Genomic DNA, 25543 nt, shown 5'->3' on the forward strand with positions numbered 1-25543 from the left:
TGTAGTTTGTGGTTGCTGCAGGGACAGACCCATAGTTAGGGACACAGCTGTATCCTGATTACAGGTGGCCTGGGACCAGACACCTGCATCATAGAGACTATCTTTGTGTGGGACACGCCAGCCGGATACCACCCCACGCGGAGGCGGACTCCATCGCTGGATCAGCGGATTCCTTCTGGTTGTCAGTCGGCGCCCGGGTGCTCGAGCACTCAGCAGGTACCTTAATTACACCACATGCACCAACAGTGCATTTATCATAAGAAGGGCAGCGCTGTCACACACATGGGGATGGGTGCGGGACACTAAGGACACGGTGGTGAGTTATGGCCCTGCGAGGCTTGACGGGTAGTGGTATCGTATTAGCAATTAGTAAAGCCGTTAAGCTATACATGTGTTACAGTAAAAGTTATCATTATCACCTGTGTATTATTATTATTGGTTCCTGTGAGGAGCTCCTCCCACTACGTTGGGATCCCTCTCAGGTGGAGACGCTGCACCGAGACTGTTATTATATCACCCCGGGCTCCCAGTGGCGGAGGTTTAGGTCCTCTGTGAACCAACAGGTAGCAGCACCGGTAGCCTTCTTGTTTAGGGGGTGCTGTGCTGTGTACGTCTGTGCTAGAAAACAGTGGGGGGCGCAATCTTTTTCCTCTGCGCCCCCCTGCTGGCTTTCCCCCTCTTACCTTGATTCAGATGTCCTGGCGTCATGACAACGTGATGTTGCATTGCCATGGCGACACGTCACCAGGAGCACCTGAATCAAGGTAAGTAAGGTTTACAGAGGTCTTGCAGCTCCCCCGGCATTAATTTAAGTGCCTTCGGGAAGCGCGCGGGGCCTCTGTAATCCCTGCGCCCCCGCAGCGAATCTCGCGCCTCCCACTTTGCGCACCCCTGCATAAAACATATCACTGTTGCTATATTTTTACTCTTCTGCAGGACGACATCATTAAAAACTAGAATGAAACCCCTATTATTGAATCTGTGTTTTCTTATTTGTAATCCTGCTAATACTCAGACAACCCTCTTTTCTGTTTTATGAAATGGCAAAACGAGACCAACTACAGTTTGCATGCAACACCGATATTCATATTAATTTTACCTTTCCGATTGGCAGTGACTACCATTGTAAATATATAACACATACCTAAAAGTTCTTCAATAAGCAGGGTGGGGGGTGTTGAACAATTTCACTGCCAGAGGGGCTAGCAACGCATAGGAGAATGAAACCTTTTTGCAAAGTGCTGCTTACAGTTCTTTAAATGTTACTTGCAGCCTGTTGATAAGTGTAATAGTATAGGTCTCCTGTAATAAGGCGTGCAATAGTATAAGTCTCCTGTAATAAGGCGTGCAATAGTATAGGTCTCCTGTAATAAGGCGTGCAATAGTATAGGTCTCCTGTAATAAGGCGTGCAATAGTATAGGTCTCCTGTAATAAGGCGTGATCAGTAGATGACATGTTTTGTTTGTGCTGTGCATCCTGCCAGCAGACGCTGTTGCAGGGGGGAAGCTGTTTCTTGCAGCACTGATACAGGAAGAAGAGGTTGCTGCTGTGACTGCTGCACATGGGCTGTGGAGCTGTGATCGCTACGTCCTGCAGCAGCACTGAGACTGGGGTGATGTATGTAAACAGTGACAGGGGAACTTACACAGCATAGGGTCTATTTACTACAGTACAGTCTCCCGGCTGCAAAAGGAGGGCAAAAAACAAAACAAAACAGCCATATTCATCCAAGGAAACCCATTGAAAGCAATGGGAGTTTTTCCCCTTTAACAAAATCTGGTGCAATTATTTTTCACGGACTTTGCCCCAGTTTTGCAGCTGGAAGACTTTAGTAAATAACACCTTTTGTATAGCACACTAGAGATCATCTGGTAATGACCCAGTATCCTTGCTTACCCTTTGGCAGTATAACTTGTAACACTGTTTCCTTTGTATACACGTGCAGATTGTTGTATTTTTAATGTTTTCCAGCTCCTTTAAAAAAAAATAAAAAAAAAATAATAAAATATATATATAATGAAGAATGCAGCCAGCAACCCCCCTTCTCCCCAACACATCATTTTATAAACAATGGGGCTATCTAATGGCTAATTCCTTAAACTAATCTAACCATGTCGATTGCAAAGATTTGTCTTCTTTTGTATATGGGGAAATTAATTTTGTTAGGGGACTCTGAACGGGGACGTGTCTATTAAACTATGTTTTATCTAGCCATTGCTCATCCTGTCCTCAGCGGAGGAGAGAAGGGGCTCGGACTGTGCAACCGTGTGTGAAACTCACAGTGACATCACACAAAAGGGAAATCAAACCCCTCCAAGTCTCAGCTCATCATATATACATAATAACTTTAACAAGTGATTTAAAGAGCCTTACAGGTGTCAGATTTTTCTAGCTAGGCATCCTTCACCATTTCACTTCTTGGGTGCCCTTATGATATGCGCTGTACATCCTGGGCTGTTATGACATACAGTGTACATCATGCTTTTTTTGCCTGCTTTCCAGATGAGATCTCGGGAACATGATATGCACGGAAGAAGAGGATCCCTCTCTTCCGTTCACATCCCCGCGTTAATGTTGGGATCATGTGGTTGCTGAAAAGCACTCCAGTACTGCGTACCCCTCCCTGAGCTCCATGGGTTAGACTGCCCCATTAAAGATGTAGTGTCGCATAAGACCGACCTAAGAGGTTTACATTTTGTGAAGGATTCCTTAAAAAAATCAGATCGGGTTTAACCCCTTTGGTGCCTTATTTTGTGGCACCTTGAAGAACACTGTACATTGTCCCTTCTTGGGGTCCTTTTTACTGCAGATCCTGATGGAGCGCTGGCCACAATCTGAATGGGAGAGCATGTATAAAGGTGGCACTAAAGGAGTTAGAGCTACAATCTCACCCATTGTCCATATTTATTTGCTTGCAGGATTCGGACTGGGGTCTTCCCTAGCACTGAACTGCGGCATTTCCGCACTAAGTAAACGCACGGGTCAGCCCCGGAGGGTTCCCCAATTGACACTGTGTGTGTGTATCCACAAGTGAAATGTATTCCTCAACGTTTCGGATCCCAAAGGGGCCTTTATCAAGAGCTCTTGATAAAGACTCCATTGGGAGCCGAAACGCTGAGGAATACATTTCACCTTTTGGAGTTTGGAGTGCCTGTCCTGTTTTCTTCTATGATTTCTATCAGATGTGCAGCCTTGCTGACACCTGTACGGTTTGTACCCTAGTACCACCTGTATCTACACACATGTGAGTGCCTGGTTTTCTGGACTGTGTGTGTGTGTGTGTGTGTGTGTGTATATCTAATGTATATCTAAATTACAATACATAATTAAGCTTTAAAAAGGAAATATAGAAGAGAAACTATGGACATTCCCGCTGTCTCTCCAGAACAATTCCTAATCACTTTTTTTACAATCACTATATGAAGCTTCCTGTTGATCTAAAAAAACAAACAAAATTAAAAGTCCTTGCGAGTCTTTTCAAATTTGCACTAACTGTATTTTGTAATCATTTTTGTTGCAACAGGGACTGCGGGGCACATTCTCCAAACGCCAGTGGAGGTTAGAGTACCTGAAAGTCTACTCAAGTCAATGGGAGATAATTCCGAATCGGATGCGCAAACCCACCCGACGATTAATCAATCTGTCCCATGGAGAGATGATAATTGTTAAGACTGTTTGGTCGAAGTGCGCAAACGTTTTGCCCAGCGCCCCCTTCCTGCTCTCCTCCACTGCTCGCGCCCCACTTCACCTTATATCAAGCGTCAAATTACGCTGCGCGGTCATGTGACCCCGTGGCGTCATTTGACGCCACATTGACATGGCAATTTGATACCATGTGACGTCACGTGACCTCACGCCGCATTGCCATGACGCTGCGTTGCCCGAAGCCGGTTGAATCAAAGTAAGTGAGTCACAGAGGCCTTGCGTGGTTCCCCGGCATTTAATTTAAATGCCTTGGGGCAGAGCGCGGAGCCTCTGTAACCGGCGTGCCCCAGTTGGCGCACCCCCTGCTCTAACACGTTGATCGCAGAATCCAGATTGTATAGATCCCTGCAGGTTAACAATGACCCGACCGGGTAAGGCCGAGAAAAGAGCAGTAAAACCCACAGTACATTTCTGTGTGAGTTTCCTGCATAAACGTTTACACGTGCCATTGAAATACTTATATTTGTCTAATCCAGTCACTTCGTTTTAACCACTAAAGTACCAGTGAGGGAAGCAGTGCATTGATCTGCTATTCACTACTAGCCCATGGATTACATCTGTCATTGTGTCATCTGAGATTGCACCTTATTTTCTGCTTTGTCAGAGACCAGGACACAAACTGCTTGGTACCAGAGTCACGTACGTCTCTATTCCTCTCCCCGATGCCCTGTTCAAATCAAAGCTACGGAGAGCAGCACGTACAGGCCTGCTCTTCCAGAGAACCGCACGGGCAGCGGGTATGAGCTATCTCTTATTGCACTTCTTGGAACAGCATAAGGGTGTTCAAAGGGTTTATTTTATGTGTCTGCCAATGCAACAGTGTGCTCCTTTTCAAAGAAAAAAATCTAGTTTTATTTATTTTTTATTTTTTAGAAAGGAAGGAAAGTGTAGGTTTGTATATTTAGTACAATCCAAAAGTTTAGGGAAACAACCTCACGCGAGGAGAATCCTGCTTGTGCAGCCAACACAACATAGACAAACAATTTCTTCAAAGTGCAGGTCTCCTCTAAGACAGAGGCACAAAGCTGAGATCTACTTACAGGTTCATAATGAAATTCTCCATTTAAAGCTGCAGTTCAGTCTTTTTTTTTTTTTTTTTTTTTTTTTTTTTACTTCAATAGTTTCATGTGTGCAATCTCTAATTACCTAAAGAACTGTATAGCTGCCAGTCAATTCGTTCTCCATGTATTGATAGGCGAAATTTGGTGACATAATTAGAGCTGGCATATGTTTTTATTTGCTTCTGTCAGTCAGTGGAAGCTCATGAATATTCATGAGCACTCCTGCACTGACATGTGCTAGAGGGAGGGGAGGGCTGACAAAGGGGTGTGCCAGGGCTTGTGACAGGACATGAAGGGGCAGTGCCTTAGCAAATGCTTGTTAATATAGAATACAAGAAAATTGGTCTTTCAAAGTTGTTTTTTTAAAAACAGAAAATGCTAAAAGTATTTTTTCTTACTACAGAACTTATTTATTAAAAAAAACACACATGCAGGATATTGACTGAACTGCAGCTTTAATGTGGCAGCCAAAACAGTGGAGGAACAACGTTTCAGGTCCCATATGGGACGAACGCTCAGCCTTTTTTATTTTACCTGCGATACTTAGTCATACTTGGTATATAGATATATGAGAGAGCTTTTAATATGTATCAGAGTGCTTTATTTTTGCCAGAAAAGGGCAACTTTTGCATACTAGTCGAATGTTTCCGAAAAGAAATACATGTTCATGTTAGTAGGATGGAATTTCCGAAGTTTGGTTTAAATCAAGTGTATTCGCCCCTACAGGTACGGTGACCAATTAGATTTCTTCTTTTTTACGATAATGCAAATAACCGTGAGATCAAAAAAAAAAAGGCCTTGATGGAAATCTGTAGGGAGTGGTCTGGCGTGAGAGGTGGAATGGTGAGAAGTGGGTTAAGTCAAGACTAGAGGAGTTTCCACATCGCTCCCTCAGATGCAGAACTAATTACATTTGATGGGAGCACTACAAAGTAAAACCAAGTATCTACTTTGTTGTCGCATTACCACCTTGAAGAGAAATCATTGACTAGAGTCACTAGACCACAAACCTGGGAGTGCCTGGTTGGCACGAGAAATGTTTTTGTGACTAGAATCTGTGCAAACACACCTTGCTTCCTCCCCCCCCCCCCCCCCAACTTCTGCTATTTTGTGTCATGCATCCTTATGATACATTTTCCTTCCTGTAACTGCAGCTCAATATTGCAATTTTATCTTCAATATGGACTGAGTATTTAGCACTATAAATAGCACCTGATTGTAGGTGGTTCCCCTCCCGCTATGTTTCAAGGCAAAAGTGTTATTTGAGGCAAAAGGGATGTAGCTTCTGTGCACGCTATGGTATTTTGAGGCGAAATAGCTTCTGCGTACTATGGTGTGGGTGATAACGCCTCTCCAAAATTGTATACTCCTCAGTGTGAAAACTGGTTGCTGACCAGATGGTGTTGGTGAGACAGTCAGGAACTTATTGATTTGTTTCTCCTGCAGCAAGCTACACTGCAGCCATCTTGAAAAAGGATACAGTATATTTATTTTATTCTACAACCAAGTAATCTCTGTGTAGAACAGCTGTCACGGGAGACCAGGTACTTTATACACCATTTATATATTACCAGGATCATTCATTAGGCAGAATAAGATAGTAAAAACAAATTGCGTTTATTTTGGTAAACCCACGTACAAGAAGAAATACACAAAGAACAGTTAAAAATACACTTACTGGGGGTCTGGGAGAAAAGTCTAGGCTTTCCTAGGTGCAGGGCGCCCGCTTGGTTGAGCTTACCCTAACTGGGCTATACCCCCGGTTCTCCTGGTCCTCTTTTCGGCTTAAATTCCTAGCCGTGACCGCTCTGTTCGATTCTGAGAACTTGGGCGCAAAAGACAGGACTTAGTCTCTGCGAGACTTCCAAACGAAGCCGGTCGCTCTGTTATTTTGAACAGAACAACTTTGAAAAGCCCGCCGTAGCTTCAACTACTCACCTCATTGGTTGGCTTGGATGGTCTTGCTCCCTCTCTTGGTCAGCACCTTACATACACTCCGCTGGGCTATCCCCAGAATGGAGGGGGAAGGAGCAGCCAATTGGAGCGTGGGAATTCCTCCCCGTTGGCCAATAGAAAGAGGGGCTTGTCCCCATCTGACGTCAGAGGATTATGCGTACCAGCAAATGGTGCCTGCACGCCGGGTAGAATGAAGGTACTACCGGTAGCTCCGGACCCCAAACTCCTGCAAATAAAATAATTGCATTTTTACCCAAATATCCCACCTAAAACTTACAGCAAGTTTCATGAGTCTGGGATACTGGGAAAGTGGAAAAGCAGGGACACTTTAACTTTTCATGCCAAGATATCTGCCCCCTGGCTTATAGTGCTAGATAGCTGTCCGGGAACCAACGGCAACCATAGGGCTTAACCTTTATTAGAAAGCCTGGTTACCCTAGCCTGTCACAACAGCTGTATTCTTAGTCTGGGAGATTCATCGAATTGGACAGAGGGGTCTGTGGGAGCATTGGTGCTCAAAAATGTACCACAAGGAATAGAAGGCATTGCTCCTCATAGCTAATAATTGTATCCGTATCCCAGTGGTTAAGGTGGACATTTACTTTGTAACCAAAAAGCAGATTGATTCAGAATACAGAACACAGGTTTATGGTGCTACTTAGGCTGCGTCCATAGGACTGCAGCCGTGCTGAGGCGCGCTGAGGCTGAGGGAAAGCGGGTGCTTTCCCTGGCCTTGGTCCGCATGCCGGGGGCGTGTCTGGGGGCGGGCTAGTGACGTCACGGAGCTGGTTCGCCCTCATTGGGCGAACCGCTCACGTGACCGGCCCTGCGCTCCCTTGAGGAAGCGTAAGCGAGCCCCTGCTAAAGCCGCTCTAATTGCGGCTGCAGGGGCTCAGTGCCGAGCGTGAGCGTGCCTCAGCACGGGTCAGCGCATAAGCGCTGACCCTGGACACAGTCTAACCCTACTGACAGGAAATCACAAAGCCTATGTCATTACCACAAAGAGTTACATTCAGAAACGTTATTTCAACCACGCAGGGGAATTGTAAGTGTGGTCAACACGGAGCGTGTTTTATGCTTTCCCCTGCCCTTCATCTGCACCCTGATGAGCCTCTGTCCTTTTTTTCAAGGTGAATAAAGCTAGTAGTTATTCGTTAGGAAGTTTTCAGGCAGCTGCAATGGATTTCTGAGCGCTCTGTTTGAAAGCTGCTGTACTGTGCTACTTGTAATATTCCTAGTGACACTGCTTGCCACAAGGTGACATTGAAACAATTGCAATGAGGAAGTCCTGCTACAACACTGTATTATGTAATCTTATACAACCCCCTACCCCCTCCCAACAGGCAAATCTTTTAACAATTGGTCGTCACAAGACACTAGTGATGGGTACTCTCATGGTTACACAGTACTACTAGAGATCCTCCCTTGAGTGGACACATGGAGGGAGAAAAGATTAATTTCTGTCTAGCTGTGAGCAAAGCTCTTTGCTGGTAACCCCATCCCTGCCTAAATCCGCGCTTATAGTGAAGCGACGTCGCGTCAAAACAAATGCATTGCCGCCGTCGCGTGCGCTTATAGTAAGCTCGGAGCGGCGGCTTGGTCGCGATCGCTGGAAGTCATCTCGATTTTGATTTTTCCAGCGACCGCAGCCTGACGTAGCCGGCACGAAGAGCGCAGCCTAAGGGAACTGCGACACAAGACATTGCGGGCCACTGTTACAAGGGAGTAGGATGAAAAAACGATGAGCTAATAAAACTACAAGTTCAGCTTCACTTCATCCTTTTTCTGTTTGCAGTGGCAGTGCGGGAAGCCCACATGGAGGAAGATGAGGACTGCCCAGAGCTGGTCCCTATAACAGACCGTTTACCAACTAGTCAGCAGGATAGTAAGATCCCGGTTACTATAATCACAGGCTACTTAGGTAAGCAATAAGAATATCAAATATCACATATTCATTGGCTTTCTATTTTTAGTATTTGGCACGTGAGCAGTAACATAAAAGTGCCAGCAATGCACACGGCTGTCTACAAAATATACGTTAGAATAACAGGAAATATAACACAGTAAGTGCATCCAACATTAAATCGCTTAATAGGAAAATCATTGCTTCCCCGGAGAGTGACAATCAGTGGTGGGATTCAGCCGTTTCGCACCGGTTCGTGCAAACCTGTTCTTAGGATTTCTGACGTTCGCCGAACCGGTGCTTAACCCACGGCGGTGGAAGATGGTATGCGGCGGCGGCGGCGGCGGGAGAGGGTATGCGGCGGCGGCGGGAGAGGGTATGCGGCGGCGGCGGGAGAGGGTATGCAGCAGCGGGCCTAAAGTATTAGCCGGTAATAGAATCACTTGAGTGAGAGTCAGAGCAGGGCTGCAGGGGAGGTGCGCCATCTAGCAGTCTGCCCAGGACCTTCCTGTCTGCTGCTACCTCACCGCTCCTCTCCCCGTGCTGCTCCTGCTCTGATTCAAGAGATTGTACTATCGGCTTATTCTTTCAGCCCTCCCTGTGCCTGTGTCCACCCAGGTAGGCATGGAGGGGTGGGGGGGAGGGCTGGGTGAGATGTGAGGAGGGCTGGGTGAGATGTGAGGAGGGCCGGGTGAGATGTGAGGAGGGCCGGGTGAGATGTGAGGAGGGCTGGGTGAGATGTGAGGAGGGCCGGGTGAGATGTGAGGAGGGCCGGGTGAGATGCGAGGGGGGCCGGGTGAGATGCGAGGTGAGCCGGGTGAGATGCGAGGGGGGCCGGGTGAGATGCGAGGGGGGCCGGGTGAGATGCGAGGGGGGCCGGGTGAGATGCGAGGGGGGCCGGGTGAGATGCGAGGGGGGCCGGGTGAGATGCGAGGGGGGCCGGGTGAGATGCGAGGGGGGCCGGGTGAGATGCGAGGGGGGCCGGGTGAGATGCGAGGGGGGCCGGGTGAGATGCGAGGGGGGCCGGGTGAGATGCGAGGGGGGCCGGGTGAGATGCGAGGGGGGCCGGGTGAGATGCGAGGGGGGCCGGGTGAGATGCGAGGGGGGCCGGGTGAGATGCGAGGGGGGCCGGGTGAGATGCGAGGGGGGCCGGGTGAGATGCGAGGGGGGCCGGGTGAGATGCGAGGGGGGCCGGGTGAGATGCGAGGGGGGCCGGGTGAGATGCGAGGGGGGCCGGGTGAGATGCGAGGGGGGCCGGGTGAGATGCGAGGGGGGCCGGGTGAGATGCGAGGGGGGCCGGGTGAGATGCGAGGGGGGCCGGGTGAGATGCGAGGGGGGCCGGGTTAGATGTGAGGGGGCCGGGTTAGATGTGAGGGGGGCCGGGTTAGATGTGAGGGGGGCCGGGTTAGATGTGAGAGGGGCCGGGTGAGATGTGAGGGGGCCGGGTGAGATGTGAGGAGGGCTGGGTGAGATGTGAGGAGGGCCGGGTGAGATGTGAGGAGGGCCGGGTGAGATGTGAGGAGGGCCGGGTGAGATGTGAGGAGGGCCGGGTTAGATGTGAGGAGGGCCGGGTTAGATGTGAGGGGGGCCGGGTGAGATGTGAGGGGGGCCGGGTGAGATGTGAGGGGGGCCGGGTGAGATGTGAGGGGGGCCGGGTGAGATGTGAGGGGGGCCGGGTGAGATGTGAGGGGGGCCGGGTGAGATGTGAGGGGGGCCGGGTGAGATGTGAGGGGGGCCGGGTGAGATGTGAGGGGGGCCGGGTGAGATGTGAGGAGGGCCGGGTGAGATGTGAGGGGGGCCGGGTTGGCCGGTGAGATGTGAGGGGGCCGGGTGAGATGTGAGGAGGGTCGGGAGAGATGTGAGGGGGGCCGGGTTAGATGTGAGGGGGGCCGGGTTAGATGTGAGGGGGGCCGGGTTGGCCGGGTGAGATGTGAGGGGGCCGGGTGAGATGTGAGGAGGGCCGGGTGAGATGTGAGGAGGGCCGGGTGAGATGTGAGGGGGGCCGGGTGAGATGTGAGGGGGGCCGGGTGAGATGTGAGGGGGGCCGGGTGAGATGTGAGGGGGGCCGGGTGAGATGTGAGGGGGGCCGGGTGAGATGTGAGAGGGCCGGGTGAGATGTGAGGAGGGCCGGGTGAGATGTGAGGAGGGCCGGGTGAGATGTGAGGAGGGCCGGGTGAGATGTGAGGAGGGCCGGGTGAGATGTGAGGAGTGCCGGGTGAGATGTGAGGAGGGCCGGGTTAGATGTGAGGAGGGCCGGGTGAGATGTGAGGAGGGCCGGGTGAGATGTGAGGGGGGCCGGGTGAGATGTGAGGGGGGCCGGGTGAGATGTGAGGGGGGCCGGGTGAGATGTGAGGGGGGCCGGGTGAGATGTGAGGGGGGCCGGGTGAGATGTGAGAGGGCCGGGTGAGATGTGAGGAGGGCCGGGTGAGATGTGAGGAGGGCCGGGTGAGATGTGAGGAGGGCCGGGTGAGATGTGAGGAGGGCCGGGTGAGATGTGAGGAGTGCCGGGTGAGATGTGAGGAGGGCCGGGTTAGATGTGAGGAGGGCCGGGTGAGATGTGAGGAGGGCCGGGTGAGATGTGAGAGGGCCGGGTGAGATGTGAGGAGGGCCGGGTGAGATGTGAGGAGGGCCGGGTGAGATGTGAGGAGTGCCGGGTGAGATGTGAGGAGGGCCGGGTGAGATGTGAGGAGGGCCGGGTGAGATGTGAGGAGGGCCGGGTGAGATGTGAGGAGGGCCGGGTGAGATGTGAGGAGGGCCGGGTGAGATGTGAGGAGGGCCGGGTGAGATGTGAGTAGTGCCGGGTGAGATGTGAGTAGTGCCGGGTGAGATGTGAGGAGGGCCGGGTGAGATGTGAGGAGGGCCGGGTGAGATGTGAGGAGGGCCGGGTGAGATGTGAGGAGGGCCGGGTGAGATGTGAGGATGCCGGGTGAGATGTGAGGAGGGCCGGGTGAGATGTGAGGAGTGCCGGGTGAGATGTGAGGATGCCGGGTGAGATGTGAGGAGGGCCGGGTGAGATGTGAGGAGGGCCGGGTGAGATGTGAGGAGGGCCGGGTGAGATGTGAGGAGGGCCGGGTGAGATGTGAGTAGTGCCGGGTGAGATGTGAGGATGCCGGGTGAGATGTGAGGAGGGCCGGGTGAGATGTGAGTAGTGCCGGGTGAGATGTGAGGAGGTATGGGTGAGATGTGAGGAGGGCTGGGTGAGATGTGAGGAGGGCTGGGTGAGATGTGAGGAGGGCCGGGTGAGATGTGAGGAGGGCCGGGTGAGATGTGAGGAGGGCCGGGTGAGATGTGAGGAGGGCCGGGTGAGATGTGAGGAGGGCCGGGTGAGATGTGAGGAGGGCCGGGTGAGATGTGAGGAGGGCCGGGTGAGATGTGAGTAGTGCCGGGTGAGATGTGAGGATGCCGGGTGAGATGTGAGGAGGGCCGGGTGAGATGTGAGTAGTGCCGGGTGAGATGTGAGGAGGTATGGGTGAGATGTGAGGAGGGCTGGGTGAGATGTGAGGAGGGCTGGGTGAGATGTGAGGAGGGCCGGGTGAGATGTGAGGATGCCGGGTGAGATGTGAGGAGGGCCGGGTGAGATGTGAGGAGGGCTGGGTGACATGGTCTGTCTCTTCCCCCCCCCCAACACGTACAGTCCTGTTCAACTGAATAAAAGATAATATAAAAAAAACATAAATATAAAACATAAACACAAAACATCTCCCCAGTCACTCTTCCCCCCACCCCCCACCCCCCGGCTCTCTCTCTCTTCCCCCCCCCCACTCGTCCTTTTCCCGGCTCTCTCTCTAACACCCCCCCTGTCTCTCTTCCCCCTCCCCTCTTCTCCCCCCCCCTCCCCCTGGTGAGAGAGAACCTGTTGCAAAATTGTTTGAATCCCACCACTGGTGACAATGTGTGCGTTGTTGTAACCGTACTGTACATTGCACAACTTGTCGCAGCGTTCTCATGTTTCACAGAGAATCTGCAATTCTTTCTTATCTTACATTGACACACAGTTTTATCAGTGGCAATCTATTGCTGAACCCTTTGGCAGAAACGCCTTTTCATGCTCTGTACAAAGATTCTTTTATTTTCCCTTTTTATGCTGGAGCATGGCGTCCATATTTGTTTTCTGAGAAGGTAACAATGACTGCTGAGTTTTCCCATAAGCTCTCTTTCTCGTAACCACCTCTTCAGTGCCTGGAGGCCCTTGCGACTTACAATGTACGTCACTGGGTTTTGGTAATTTTTTAGGGGGCATCAACAGGAGTGCCAACCATGAACTCAATCAGGCTGTCATACTCAGAATGGGTTGGGGGACAATTCTTAAATCAGACTGCGAGACTCGGGCCGCATCATCAGAGAGGAGGAAAGAAAAAAGAAAGTAGCCTACGCATGATGTGCATCGTCACTACAATACCCTATATCTTCTCTCTTCGCTCTCTCTCTCTCTTCTCTGTCTCTCTTTCTCTCTCTTCTTTCTCTCTTTCTCTCCCTCTTTCTTTCTCTCCCTCTTTCTTTCTCTCTTTCTCTCCCTCTTTCTCTCTCTTCTTTCTCTCTTTTCTTTCTCTCTTTCTCTTTCTCGTTTTCTTCTTTCTCTCTTCTCTTTCTCTCTTCTCTTTCTCTCTTCTCTTTCTTTCTTCTCTTTCTCTCTTCTCTTTCTCTCTTCTCTTTCTCTCTTCTCTTTCTCTCTTCTCTTTCTCTCTTCTCTTTCTCTCTCTCTCTTTCTCTCTCTCTCTCTCTCTCTCTCTCTCTCTCTCTCTCTCTCTCTCTCTCTCTCTCTCCTTTCTCTCTTTCTCTTTCTCGTTTTCTCTCTTTCTCTTTCTCGTTTCTCTTCTCTTTCTCTCTTCTCTTTCTCTCTTCTCTTTCTCTCTTCTCTTTCTCTCTTCTCTTTCTCTCTCTTCTTTCTCTCTTTCTCTTTCGCTCTCTTCTTTCTCTCTTTCTCGTTTTCTCTCTTTCTCTCTTCTCTTCTCTTTCTCTCTCTTCTCTTTCTCTCTTCTCTTTCTCTCCTCTTTCTCTCTTCTTTCTCTCTTCTTTCTCTCTCTCTCTCTCTCTTTCGCTCTCTTCTTTCTCTCTTTCTCTTTCTCGTCTTCTCTCTTTCTCTTTCTCGTTTTCTCGTTTTTCTCTCTTTCTCTCTTTTCTTTCTCTCTTCTTTCTCTCTTCTCTTTCTCTCTTCTCTTTCTCTCTTCTCCTTCCTCTTCTCTTTCTCTCTTCTTTCTCTCTTCTCTCTCTCTTCTCTCTCTCTCCTCTCTCTCTCTCTCTCTTTCTCTCTCTCTCTCTCTCTCTCTCTCTCTCTCTCTCTCTCTCTCTCTCTCTCTCTCTCTCTCTCTCTCTCTCTCTCCTCTCTCTCCTCTTTAGATATTGGATACATCAAATTTTCAACAGTAACTGTTTTCCTTACAACATGAAAACTAACCAGTTATTTTCAGAATAGTAATGCTTATCAAATGATCATACAATGCACAGTTCTCAGCTGTTAGCAGCAATGACCAAATATGTATTAGTAACCTAGAGAGAAAATAGATGGTAGGTACTGAAATAAGCCCCCTAGTATACTTGACCCCTGTAATTTTGAAAAGAAATAAACAAACGCAAAAGTATAAACTATATCTTTTTGTTGCAAACCAGGAGTCCATGTTAAAATGGACATGAAGCAAAAAGTGGCACACTGAGAGTGCTCATTACCCAGAATCCCTGGCTGCAGTGGAAGCATTGTATGGTAAGATAATGGGGAAAGGCAGGTTTGTGGACCTGTCTGAGACGGCAGTGTACTACACATGGTATTTAAATAGAACAGATACAAAATGGTACAGCCCTGCCCCCTTGTGGAGACATAAAATACAACATTGGTGTATTTCCTGATGCTTGTCAACACACACACGTTTTTAACACAGCACTCCATGCGGACTGTTTTTAAAAAAAATATAAGGCTAAGGCCCCGGTCCCTCAGTCAGCGCGCCCGCACTGCAGACAGGCGGGGCGCTGACAGACACAGGCCGCGATATGCGGTCTGTAGGGAGCCGGTGCGGGAGGAGGGCGGGAGTGGGAGGGGGGGGGGGGCGTGGCTTGAGCGGAGGTACCCGCTACTCCTCCCCCCCCTCCCTCCACGGGCTCGGGCTGCAGGAGGGAGCTGATGGGGGCTGCTGTAAGGTAAGCAGCTCCCTCCCCCTAATGCCACAAAAAACACACACACACACACACTACCTTGAGTAGGAAGCTGCGTGATGACAGCTCACGCTCCCGCCGCTGATTGGCTCATCAGCGCACCACGTGACGCGTCACCGCTCGGGATCACAATTTTCTTGCATCCACTGGCGGCTGACGCGTCACAGCGCGTAGTGAGCCGTGCAGCGAGGGGTGACTGGGACCTGCTCGGGAGGATTCCCCTGAAGGTGGGGAACGCCCGCGCCGCCGGGCGCAGCGGGTCCCAGCCCTAACATTGAACCAGCTCCGGCTGGGCTTGCCAGGGTTCTACGGAGGTAAGTATCTCTGTGAGCAGGGGGTTCCCGGAGCCGAAATGAATGGGATTCAGCGCCCAAGACCCCCTACTTCAATCCTATGTAAAAAAAACGCTCCGCTTGTGTTGCTGCTTTAATGCCTTGCTTGCCACAGCTTATATATTTGCTTAATTTCACATTAATGTCATGCTTAGAGATCTGCCTCACAATGTGTGTGCTTTACAAATTCTCTTGACACAAGTTGGGGATTCCAGATGTGCGCATGTTGCTTTAAAATGTTAGTGGTGTAAATTAAAATAAAAGGACCTTAATATTCATGTCATGCTTGTTTTTGTAGGTGCTGGAAAGACAACTCTTTTGAACTATATTTTGACAGAACAGCACAATAAGAGGATTGCAGTTATAGTCAATGAGTTTGGCGAAGGTAAGTTTAGTGCGACTGCTCAACTTAGAAAGCCTCATAGTGAGACGGAACAGTAATCGTTTTGAAGAATGCATCCAGCATTGTGTTAAAGCAGGCCTGCACAACTCCAGTCCTCGAGGGCCGCAAACAGGCCAGGTTTTCATACTGAGCCACTAATTGAGCCAGCTGTGCTGAAGTAGGGATATCCTGAAAACCTGGCCTGTTTGTGCAGGCCTGTGTTAAAGGGTCTGGAAAACCAGCTTATTGTACCTGCTCAGGGTCAGACTTTGACCTTCTGAGGCCCTAAGCTAGGTCAAGTTTAAAGGCCCCAAAAATTAGAAGGAGATTTATTATTCTGACTGAAGGGACCATTGAAAATATAAACATGAAACTGCAATGAATGAAAATATTATACATGGTTCAATACAAAGATGACGGGGTAAAGCTAAAATGAACAGTGTTTGCACATCCCATTAATTTTAATATTAAAACATTTTCTTTTCTGATTTTTTTTTGGACCGCAAAGTAATTGATGTCTTTAAATGATAATCTATGAAGTTTGTCACTTTCGATGCACATGATGCTCAGCGTCCTATTTGAACAAAAATTGTCCACATATCTTCTTTTTCCCAGAACTTCTTCTTTATTTATCATCCGATTTTTAAAAGTTGAAATGCATGAATATGTTCTATTTTTGAGGCCCCTCATATTGGGAGGCCCTAAGCTGTAGTTTAGTTAGCTTATGTGTAAATCCTGCACTGTACCGACGGCATGAAAATATTATTTAATTAGAAACAAACAGTATTTCTAATGTTTTTTTTTACGGTTTTGATAAATCAGATCACTGGTTTTCAACGTGTTCTGGGGAACCCTGGAGTTTCACCGACACTCACCAGGGGCAAAATGTTCTAATTGCAGACATCGTTCAGTGAAAGAGCCTATCATTTAATTTGCTTGTTTTTGTAATTATTTAGGTGTTTTTTTAATTTTAATTTTTCTGTGTGTATTTTACTTGGAAGGTTGCTAAATGATATGCTGAAATGTTATACGTTACATAGCTGTTTATTTATTTCAAAAGCAATAGTAATTTTACGGCATAAGATAAGTGAGCTGGATTCTGTGAAGTCACAATACGTTTGTAAAGGAATTTGGGCCAACATGAGCTAAGGGCAGTGATATGTTAAATAGGCAACAAAGAAACAGACGAGCGTAAGTGTTCTTCATTCTTTTAAAATGGACTTGGAATTTTTGTAAACAATATACATTGACACTATGGAGATGTTTAAGTGATATATCTTTTGTCTCTTATTTGTCCTACTTCATGTTAAGTAACCACTCCCTTTACTACCCGATTCTGTGATATGGTGATATATAGATTTCGCTATTTCATTGTATAGGGTGCATTAATAACACTTAAGTACACAAGTAAGTATCCTTTTAGAGATTAAAATGCAGAAAGAGGAAGCTCACGCCCCATTGCGTCATTCTAATTAATAAGAAGATAAAGGAGATAAAATCGTTGCGCTCACTAATAATAATAATAGCATGTTCTTGTATAGCGCTGCTAGTTTTACAGAGACATTTTGCAGACACAGGTCCCTGCCCCATGGAGCTTACAATCTATGATTTTGGTGCCTGAGGCACAGGGAGATAAAGTGACTTGCCGAATGTCACAAAGAGCTGACACCGGGAATTGAACCAGGTTCCCCTGCTTTACACTCAATGCCAGTCAGTGTCTTTACTCCATGCTTTGTTTTGGCAATATATACTTTAGCATTTCCACTGCAAACTGTTAAAATATGTTTGTCACTCTTTATACAGTGTGATTTTTCTTTAAAGCCTCGATTTTATTGCGATTTCACAGACGTAACCTATCTCTGCCATTAGTTAACGTTGCTCCAGAGTTGGACCTGCACCTACAAATAGTTGCTGCTCATTGGTGACCCTTTCAGGACTGGAGAGTCCTCCAACGATTGGGTGGTAGGAAACCTACGCACTCTCCCATTTCAGTGTGGGTGCATATTTAATTGTGATGCACCCACTGAAATGAATCACTCTGCAACCCTGCTTGCACAATTGTAGGTAAAAGTGCCTGTGTATGTGCCTAGGTCATCATATATCCTTTTTGTGCTGGAAAGGCTGTATTTCTTCAGTCCAGATGGTAGGGATTGTGTCCTATTGAGGTAAATAAGCAAGCGATGTGACCCGTTTCCCACTCTTGACAGGAAGCGCCGTGGAGAAGTCTCTAGCCATCAGCCAGGCTGGCGAGCTGTATGAGGAGTGGCTGGAGTTAAGGAATGGCTGCCTGTGCTGCTCAGTGAAGTAAGGAATCCCCTGCCCAGTGATACAGGTCCCACATTAAACCCATGTCCTGCCAGGGGGCCTGAAAAGCATTGTAATCCCCTCTGGCAGTGATGGGGTTGACATTAAGAGTGCTGGGGGTCTGGCAGCACCAGGCCCCGGATGTGGGAAACAGAACGCAGAGGGGGCTCCATTTCTGTTTCCATAGAGCTGGCCTATCCATCGAAGGGGTCACCTGAACATCACCTATAAAACTAGCATGTGCCTATGACGTGCCTGGTACATTGTTAGGGCGCTGTAAAGGTTAAACTTTTGAGTGCTGGAGGGGTCGTGGGGGTCGTGGTGCCCGAGTGCCAGGGGCCCCTACGGCACAGTGTGGCCACGTGACATTTTGGAGTAAAAGGAAGAGAAGGGATCCACCGCCTCCGTTTCCCCACTGGTTAGATCATGTTCTGCGCTCCATGGGAGTGCAGGACGGGATGGAACCTGGAAAGAAACCAGCCCTTTGAGCATGACGTGGTGTCTATGTCAAGGGGGTGCCAGTGTAGTGACTATGTCCTGGGGCATCTAAAGGGTTAATGCAGCAATCGCCCCAAATCGTAATGTTTATTCATTATCTGATTTGAGGGATGTGCTATGTAACTGAGTCAATATTCTCTGCTCCAGGAACTCTGCGGTTCCCGAGAAATTTGTTTGCCGGTGAAGTGAAGAAAAGGTGTCCGGGTCACCCAATAGAAAGCTGCTATTCCATGGTGTGCTGACATGGCAGCTTTCTATTGGCCCATTAGAGCGAGGCTGACCCTGTAGCCATTTTTAATTTGGCAAAAGGCACAAAATAAACCGCCAATACAAAAGATTATTTCTCTGTAAGTGCAGCGTCCCCGGAGCTGGAAATAAAGCGGTTTAGATCCAAAGGACCCCTCATATCTTTTCAGGTTATTAAAAATAAATAGATAATGCAATTAGAAAAAAACAAAATCAAAAAGAGAGGAATTCCTGTTTTAAAAATGAGCTACACGTTTTTTTTTTTTTTTTTTGTAAATGAGCATTCCACCCACGACCAAACTAAACCACAGTATTAGTAATGATGTGGTTAATAGATTCAAAGTAAGTGATTGGCATATCATAAACAAATTGTCCACCATAAGCACTTTAACCCCATGTCTTCATTTCCATGATAACCAAATGCTTTGGATATGTTTTTCTGACCTTTACCCTGCCTCTTTCGTTGTGGGACCTAGTATAGCTGTGACATCTATGGTTTGATTCCCCACCTTTTACGTGGGACTGCTTATTTAAAGGGGGAGCCCAACACCGAGGGTCAAAAATACTATATCCGTGTCATTGGCTTTCTCAGAAAGATGCAATCAGCCTTAAAGTTACCAGCTTTACTGAAGCTGGCGCATATATACAATGATATTGTGATTATACAAAATCAAGGTGAATAAAGGATATATGTGTTACGATTGAGTGACTTCACTTTGAATCACCTTGATTTTGTATAATCACAATATCATTCGCCAGGTTTTAATTCCACATTTGTATTTGTATATTGGTATAGGGTTACTTTTGAGATAGTTCCCTTAGTTGAATCACCAGGCTGCTTTTTTACACATTTTGATGCACTGCACATTTATATATTTGGTCTAGCGCTGGTTTAGTATTTTTTGTTTTTACCAGCTTTACTGAAGCACTGAATATTTTTTTTGCATTTCTCTGGAAATACAGGATTCAAGAATATCGGCCATTTATTGTAAAACCCCATGCAAAAGCATTTGTTCAGCAAGTGCCAATCCGCTCCACCTAACCTATTAAACATGCGTCTGTCGGTCACTTCGGTCCTAGGAGGGACTGTCCCTTTAAAGCCAATGTTTAAGTCATTGGTCCTTTCACATCTCCACCCTCTTCTACTATTATTAATAATAATAATAATAATATTATTATTATCCTGTTGCTGTGTATAAAGATACAGAGTGTTCCTATACAAAGAGTGAATCCTTTTCTACAAGACAACGTTCAGGAATCCGAAAAGTCAATAACCCCGTCAAATATCTCGCTACTGAACATTCACTGTGGTCTTGGTTTGGAGGGACTTCTGCATTAGTTGTCATTTTATTTGTAGGCTATAATATATATGTGTGTGTGTGTGTGTGTGTATGTATATATATGTATATATGTATATGTATATATATATATATATTGTGACAAACGGCTTACTCCGGGGCTCCGTCGTTTGTCCGGGACTGTTTAGAACACGGTCTTTTAGGGTAGGTTAAATGATGAGGCGTCACGTACTGTTCCTTTAAACAGGCTATGCCTGGTTTATTCAGTCCCAGGCACTGAGACTGCCACAGTGCATACAACAGAAAACAGATCAAAACAAAAGCTGCTCACCTGAGCGATAACTTAACTTAGATATCCCTGACTCAGGGTTGGAAGTGGCTTTTCCACTTCCAACATCAAAACACGGTACTTTTGCAGTCTTACACAAATGAACAGAAAGATTGAACCTGTTTGGGGAAGAGGCTTCTCCCCTCTGTAGTTCAGCAGCCTTCCAGCCTCCTGGCTCTTGTGGGGACCCAGAGCAAACAGGAAATCAGTCTTTCATACCTGATTCCTAATTAGCATGACAGGTGACAGAAATCAGGCAGCAGACAAACTCTGGTCTGGATCTCTCATCCCTCAGTTCCAGCGCTTGCCAAACTGTGGGATGGAGTGTATGTATTATAAGGCTGCACTCCCAGGCCAAACAGGATAGAAACTGTCTAGTATCCTGGGAGCCCTATATACGGAATTTATTACCATCCCCTGGTTTCTGTCACATATCCTCCCCCCCAGCTCAGACCTCGAGGGATGAGCGACCATGGATATTAGGGAGTGCATCCTTGACAACCCGTCAGCATTGCCATGTTTGTGCCCTGACCTGTGTTCCACAGAAAATTTAAAGGGTTGTAGGCTTAGGAACCACCTGGTCACTCTAGCATTCTTTTCCCTGTTTTGACACATCCAGGTAAGGGGTGCATGATCTGTGACCAACCGGAATTTTCTCCCCAACAGGTAGTATTTGAGCGTCTCTACAGCCCACTTTATTGCGAGACACTCTTTCTCTACTATGGAGTAATTTTTCTCCTGGGGATTTAGTTTCCTACTTAAATAAAGGATGGGGTGCTCCTCACCTTGAGACTCCTGGGAGAGTACCGCCCCCAGCCCTACCTCAGATGCGTCGGTTTGGACTACGAACTCTTTGGAGAAGTCAGGTGTGACCAACACTGGTTGGGCACAGAGAGCTTCTTTCAGGCTTCTAAAGGCCTGTTCGGTTTCGGGGGACCACTTTACCATTAGCGGTCCTCTTGCTTTTGTGAGGTCAGTTAGTGGGGTTGCCTTAGTTGCAAAATTGGGAATAAACCTTCTATAGTACCCAATTAACCCCAAAAAGGTCCTTACTTGTTTTTTTGTAACTGGCCTTGGCCAATTTTGTATCGCCTCCACTTTGAGTGTTTGGGGTTTGAGTAAACCTCTGCCAATAGAATATCCCAGATACTTGGCCTCCTCCAGACCAATAGTGCATTTAGCAGGGTTAGCAGTTAGTCCAGCAGACCGGACTGCGTCAAGCACAGCTTGGACCTTTGGAAGGTGGGATTGCCAATCTTCACTATGGATTACCACATCATCCAGGTAGGCGGCAGCATACCGAGCATGTGGTTTTAAAATTTTATCCATCATTCTTTGGAATGTGGCGGGAGCTCCATGTAAGCCAAAAGGCAACACCTTATACTGAAAGAGGCCGTCTGGGGTTGAGAAGGCTGTCTTTTCTTTTGCCCTTTCTGTGAGGGGAACCTGCCAGTACCCTTTTGTTAGGTCTAGGGTTGTGAGATATCGGGCTTTGCCCAGTCTCTCTACAAGTTCATCTACCCTGGGCATAGGATAAGTATCAAATTTTGACACCGCGTTTAGTTTCCGGTAGTCATTACAAAACCTTGTTGTACCATCTGGCTTTGGGACTAAGACTATAGGGCTGTTCCACCCACTTTGGGATTCCTCAATTACACCTAGTTTTAGCATTTTTTTAACCTCTAAACTTATAGCCTTTCTTTTGGCCTCTGGGATTCGGTACGGTTTAAGGTTAACTCGGACCCCCGGTTCAGAGACTAGGTCATGTTCAATTACGCTAGTTCTACCTGGCCGTATAGAGAAGATTTCTTTGTTTCTTTTCACTAAATTCTGAACCTCTCGTTTCTGATGAACAGACAGGGTTTCAGCTATGCTAACCTCTGGGTCAGTTTCTTGATTCTCTGACGGACCTGGGGGTACTAGGGTTAACAAGACTTCTCTATCTTTCCAGGGCTTGAGTAGGTTTATATGGTAAATTTGCTCAGGTTTCCTCCTACCTGGCTGTCTCACCTTATAATTTACTTCTCCCACTCTTTCCAAGACCTCATATGGCCCATGCCATTTAGCAAGGAATTTACTCTCCACGGTGGGAACCAGAACTAGTACCCTATCACCTGGAGAAAAAATTCTGACCCTAGCACCCTTATTATATGTATTCCTCTGTGCTTCTTGAGCTTTCTCCATGTGTTCCCTCACTATGGGTAGGACTGCAGCAATGCGGTCCTGCATCTGGGCAACATGCTCTATTACACTTCTGTAAGGGGTAACCTCGTGTTCCCAAGTCTCTTTGGCTATATCCAGTAAGCCCCTTGGGTGTCGGCCATACAATAGTTCAAACGGGGAGAAGCCTGTGGATGATTGGGGAACTTCCCTAATGGCAAATAACAGGTACGGTAACAAACAATCCCAGTTTTTCCCATCTTTATCAACCGCCCGCCGTAACATGCTCTTTAAGGTTTTATTGAACCTTTCCACTAAACCATCTGTTTGTGGATGATAGACTGAGGTTCTGAGATGCTTGATTTTTAGGAGTTTACATAGCTCTTTCGTTACTTGGGACATAAATGGTGTTCCCTGGTCAGATAGAATCTCTTTAGGAATCCCGACCCGGGAAAACAGAACTACTAACTCTTTTGCTATGTTTTTAGCTGAGGTGCTACGTAGGGGAACTGCCTCCGGATATCGGGTGGCATAATCTAATATTACCAATATATGCTGATGTCCCCTAGCAGACTTTATTAGGGGTCCTACTAGATCCATAGCAATCCGGTCAAATGGTACCTCTATTATGGGAAGGGGTACCAATGGGCTGCGGTACGCCTTGAACGGGGCGGTGATCTGACATTCTGGGCATGAGGAACAATAATTCGTAATTTCTGCCAGAACCCCAGGCCAATAGAAGCTTCGGAGAACCTTTTCTTTTGTCTTTTCCACCCCTAGGTGTCCCCCCAATGGATGACTATGTGCGAGGTGTAATACTACGTTACGGAATGTCCGTGGTACCAACAATTGTTTAGTTGTAACTGATTTCCTTTTATCAACCCGATATACTAGGTCGTTCTCTACCTCGAAGTAGGGGTAAGCAAGTGACCTATCTGGTTGGCCAGGAGTACTATTCTGGTCCCGTATATTTCCCCTTGCTACCGCTAATGTGGGGTCCTCCCACTGGGCCTTCTTAAAACTCCCAGGACTGACCTCTAGGTCAGCGAGGGTCTTATCCGGTTCTGGGTTGGTAAGTGTCTGCTCAACATCTTGATTTGGGGTATTCCCTACCAAAGTAGTGATGGGGAAGGGAATTTTACAGCACTCCTCCTTTTCCCCCTTCTTATTTGGGCCCTCGTCAACCTCCATTTCTGAAAAAGGGAAAGGATTTGTTTCTTCTAATACTTCGTTATGGTCCGCTATTGAACTCTGGGCGCTATTCTGAGCGGGGGACCACATTTTTAGAAAATGGGGAAAGTCGGTCCCTATTAACACATCATGTGCCAGTTTGGGTACAATACCCACCTTGAAATCTAAAGAACCAAACTCTGTTTCAAAAAAAACATCAACAGTGGAATATTCATGATTATCCCCATGTATACAACAAATTGCCACTCTTTGTGAACTGTTTCCCTGTTTCTTCTTAATGGGCAAGAGGTATTCGGACACTAGTGTGACCATGCTCCCAGAGTCAAGAAGTGCCCGAACCCTCTTACCATTAACCTTTACAAATGCCCACAGATGGTTATTCAAGGGGTCCTCTGGGCTAGGGCCCATACATTGGGATAACAGCGAATAAGGTTCCACGCTGTTGCATTGCATGGGCTCATCATTTAGTGGGCAGATTTTTGCTGTGTGGCCCCTCTCATGACAATTTACACATTTAGGTACATAGTCTGTGTCCCACTTAGAGCCTTTTCCCGGCTCCCCATGTTGGCTATTGCCCTTAGTGTGCGAACCACTGTTGCTGGTGCTGCGTGAAGGTGGTCGCCGCTCTTCAGCGCCCCTTAACCCCGGTACCCTTTTACCGTCTCTGGAAGAGTCCTGGAACCTCGGGTAGTGGGGTTGCTCCACGACTGTGGGTTGCGGGTGCTCTTCTGCTGCATTGTACCTTTCTACGAGGGCCACAAGCTCATCCGCATTGTGGGGGTCACTCCGACTGACCCAACGGCGTAAGGCAGAGGGAAGTTTCCTCAAGAACTGGTCCATGACCAACCGTTCCACGATGTGGCTGGCTGAGTTGATCTCGGGTTGTAGCCACTTCCGGGCGAGGTGGATGAGGTCATACATCTGGCTTCGGGTGGCTTTATCCATCGTGAAGGACCATGCGTGAAACCTTTGGGCGCGAACAGCCGTGGTTACGCCGAGGCGGGCGAGGATCTCGAACTTCAATTTTGCATAGACGTTAGCTTCGGCTGGCTCTAGATCAAAGTAAGCCTTCTGGGGTTCGCCGCTTAGGAAGGGTGCGATTAGACCAGCCCACTCAGCTTCTGGCCATCCCTCTCTCTGTGCCGTGCGTTCAAACGTGAGAAGATAGGCTTCCACATCATCCGAGGGTCCCATCTTCTGAAGGTAGTGGCTTGCCCTGGTCATTTTCGGAACTGGGGCTGCCACTGCCAGTGGAAGGTTACTGATAGTCCCCCTCAGGATCTCGAGTTCCTGCTGTAAGCCCTGAGCGAACCGCTGTTGCTCCTCTCTCAGCAAGCGGTTTGTCTCTTGCTGGTTTGCATTCGCGTTTTGCAGGGCTTCATTCGTCTGTTGCTGGTTTGCATTCGCCTGTTGCTGGTTGGCATTCACCTGTTGCTGGTTGGCATTAATCTCTTGCTGGGCTATTAGCAGCTGTTGCTGGGCTGCATTCGTCTGCTGCTGGTTTGCATTAGTTTCTTGCTGGGCTATTAACAGCTGTTGCTGGGTTTCATTCGTGTCTTTCTGGGCAGCGACATTGCGTACCAGTGCACCCACCACGTCTTCCATCTTGTTTGCAGAGGATGAAAAAAACTTTTTTTTTTTTTTTTTTTTCAAAGTTCTTCAACCCGCAGACCCCCTAGTGCTCTGCCCGCATTCTCCACCATATGTGACAAACGGCTTACTCCGGGGCTCCGTCGTTTGTCCGGGACTGTTTAGAACACGGTCTTTTAGGGTAGGTTAAATGATGAGGCGTCACGTACTGTTCCTTTAAACAGGCTATGCCTGGTTTATTCAGTCCCAGGCACTGAGACTGCCACAGTGCATACAACAGAAAACAGATCAAAACAAAAGCTGCTCACCTGAGCGATAACTTAACTTAGATATCCCTGACTCAGGGTTGGAAGTGGCTTTTCCACTCCCAACAACAAAACAAGGTACTTTTGCAGTCTTACACAAATGAACAGAAAGATTGAACCTGTTTGGGGAAGAGGCTTC

At 47.9% G+C, this 25543-nt stretch overlaps 1 protein-coding gene across 3 annotated transcripts in view; it reads left to right on the forward strand.

Moving 5' to 3' along the window:
* The first annotated feature begins 1482 nt into the window (after window positions 1–1482).
* Window positions 1483–25543, forward strand: part of LOC142493427 (zinc-regulated GTPase metalloprotein activator 1A-like) — a 73475-nt gene continuing 49414 nt past the window's right edge. Inside the window, exons 1-5 of one of the 3 annotated variants that reach the window (XM_075597476.1) lie at window positions 1514–1618; window positions 3525–3559; window positions 8519–8644; window positions 15401–15487; window positions 17692–17788. In XM_075597476.1, coding sequence (XP_075453591.1) covers window positions 1563–1618; window positions 3525–3559; window positions 8519–8644; window positions 15401–15487; window positions 17692–17788 — 401 coding nt within the window. In that variant the 5' untranslated portion in view covers window positions 1514–1562. Of the gene's footprint in view, window positions 1619–3524; window positions 3560–6158; window positions 6312–8518; window positions 8645–15400; window positions 15488–17691; window positions 17789–25543 lie in introns of those variants that run through there. The other 2 variants (XM_075597487.1, XM_075597494.1) reach the window with 2 other exon arrangements.

This window comes from Ascaphus truei, chromosome 1 (assembly GCF_040206685.1).
Source record: "Ascaphus truei isolate aAscTru1 chromosome 1, aAscTru1.hap1, whole genome shotgun sequence".
NCBI lineage: Eukaryota > Metazoa > Chordata > Amphibia > Anura > Ascaphidae > Ascaphus > Ascaphus truei.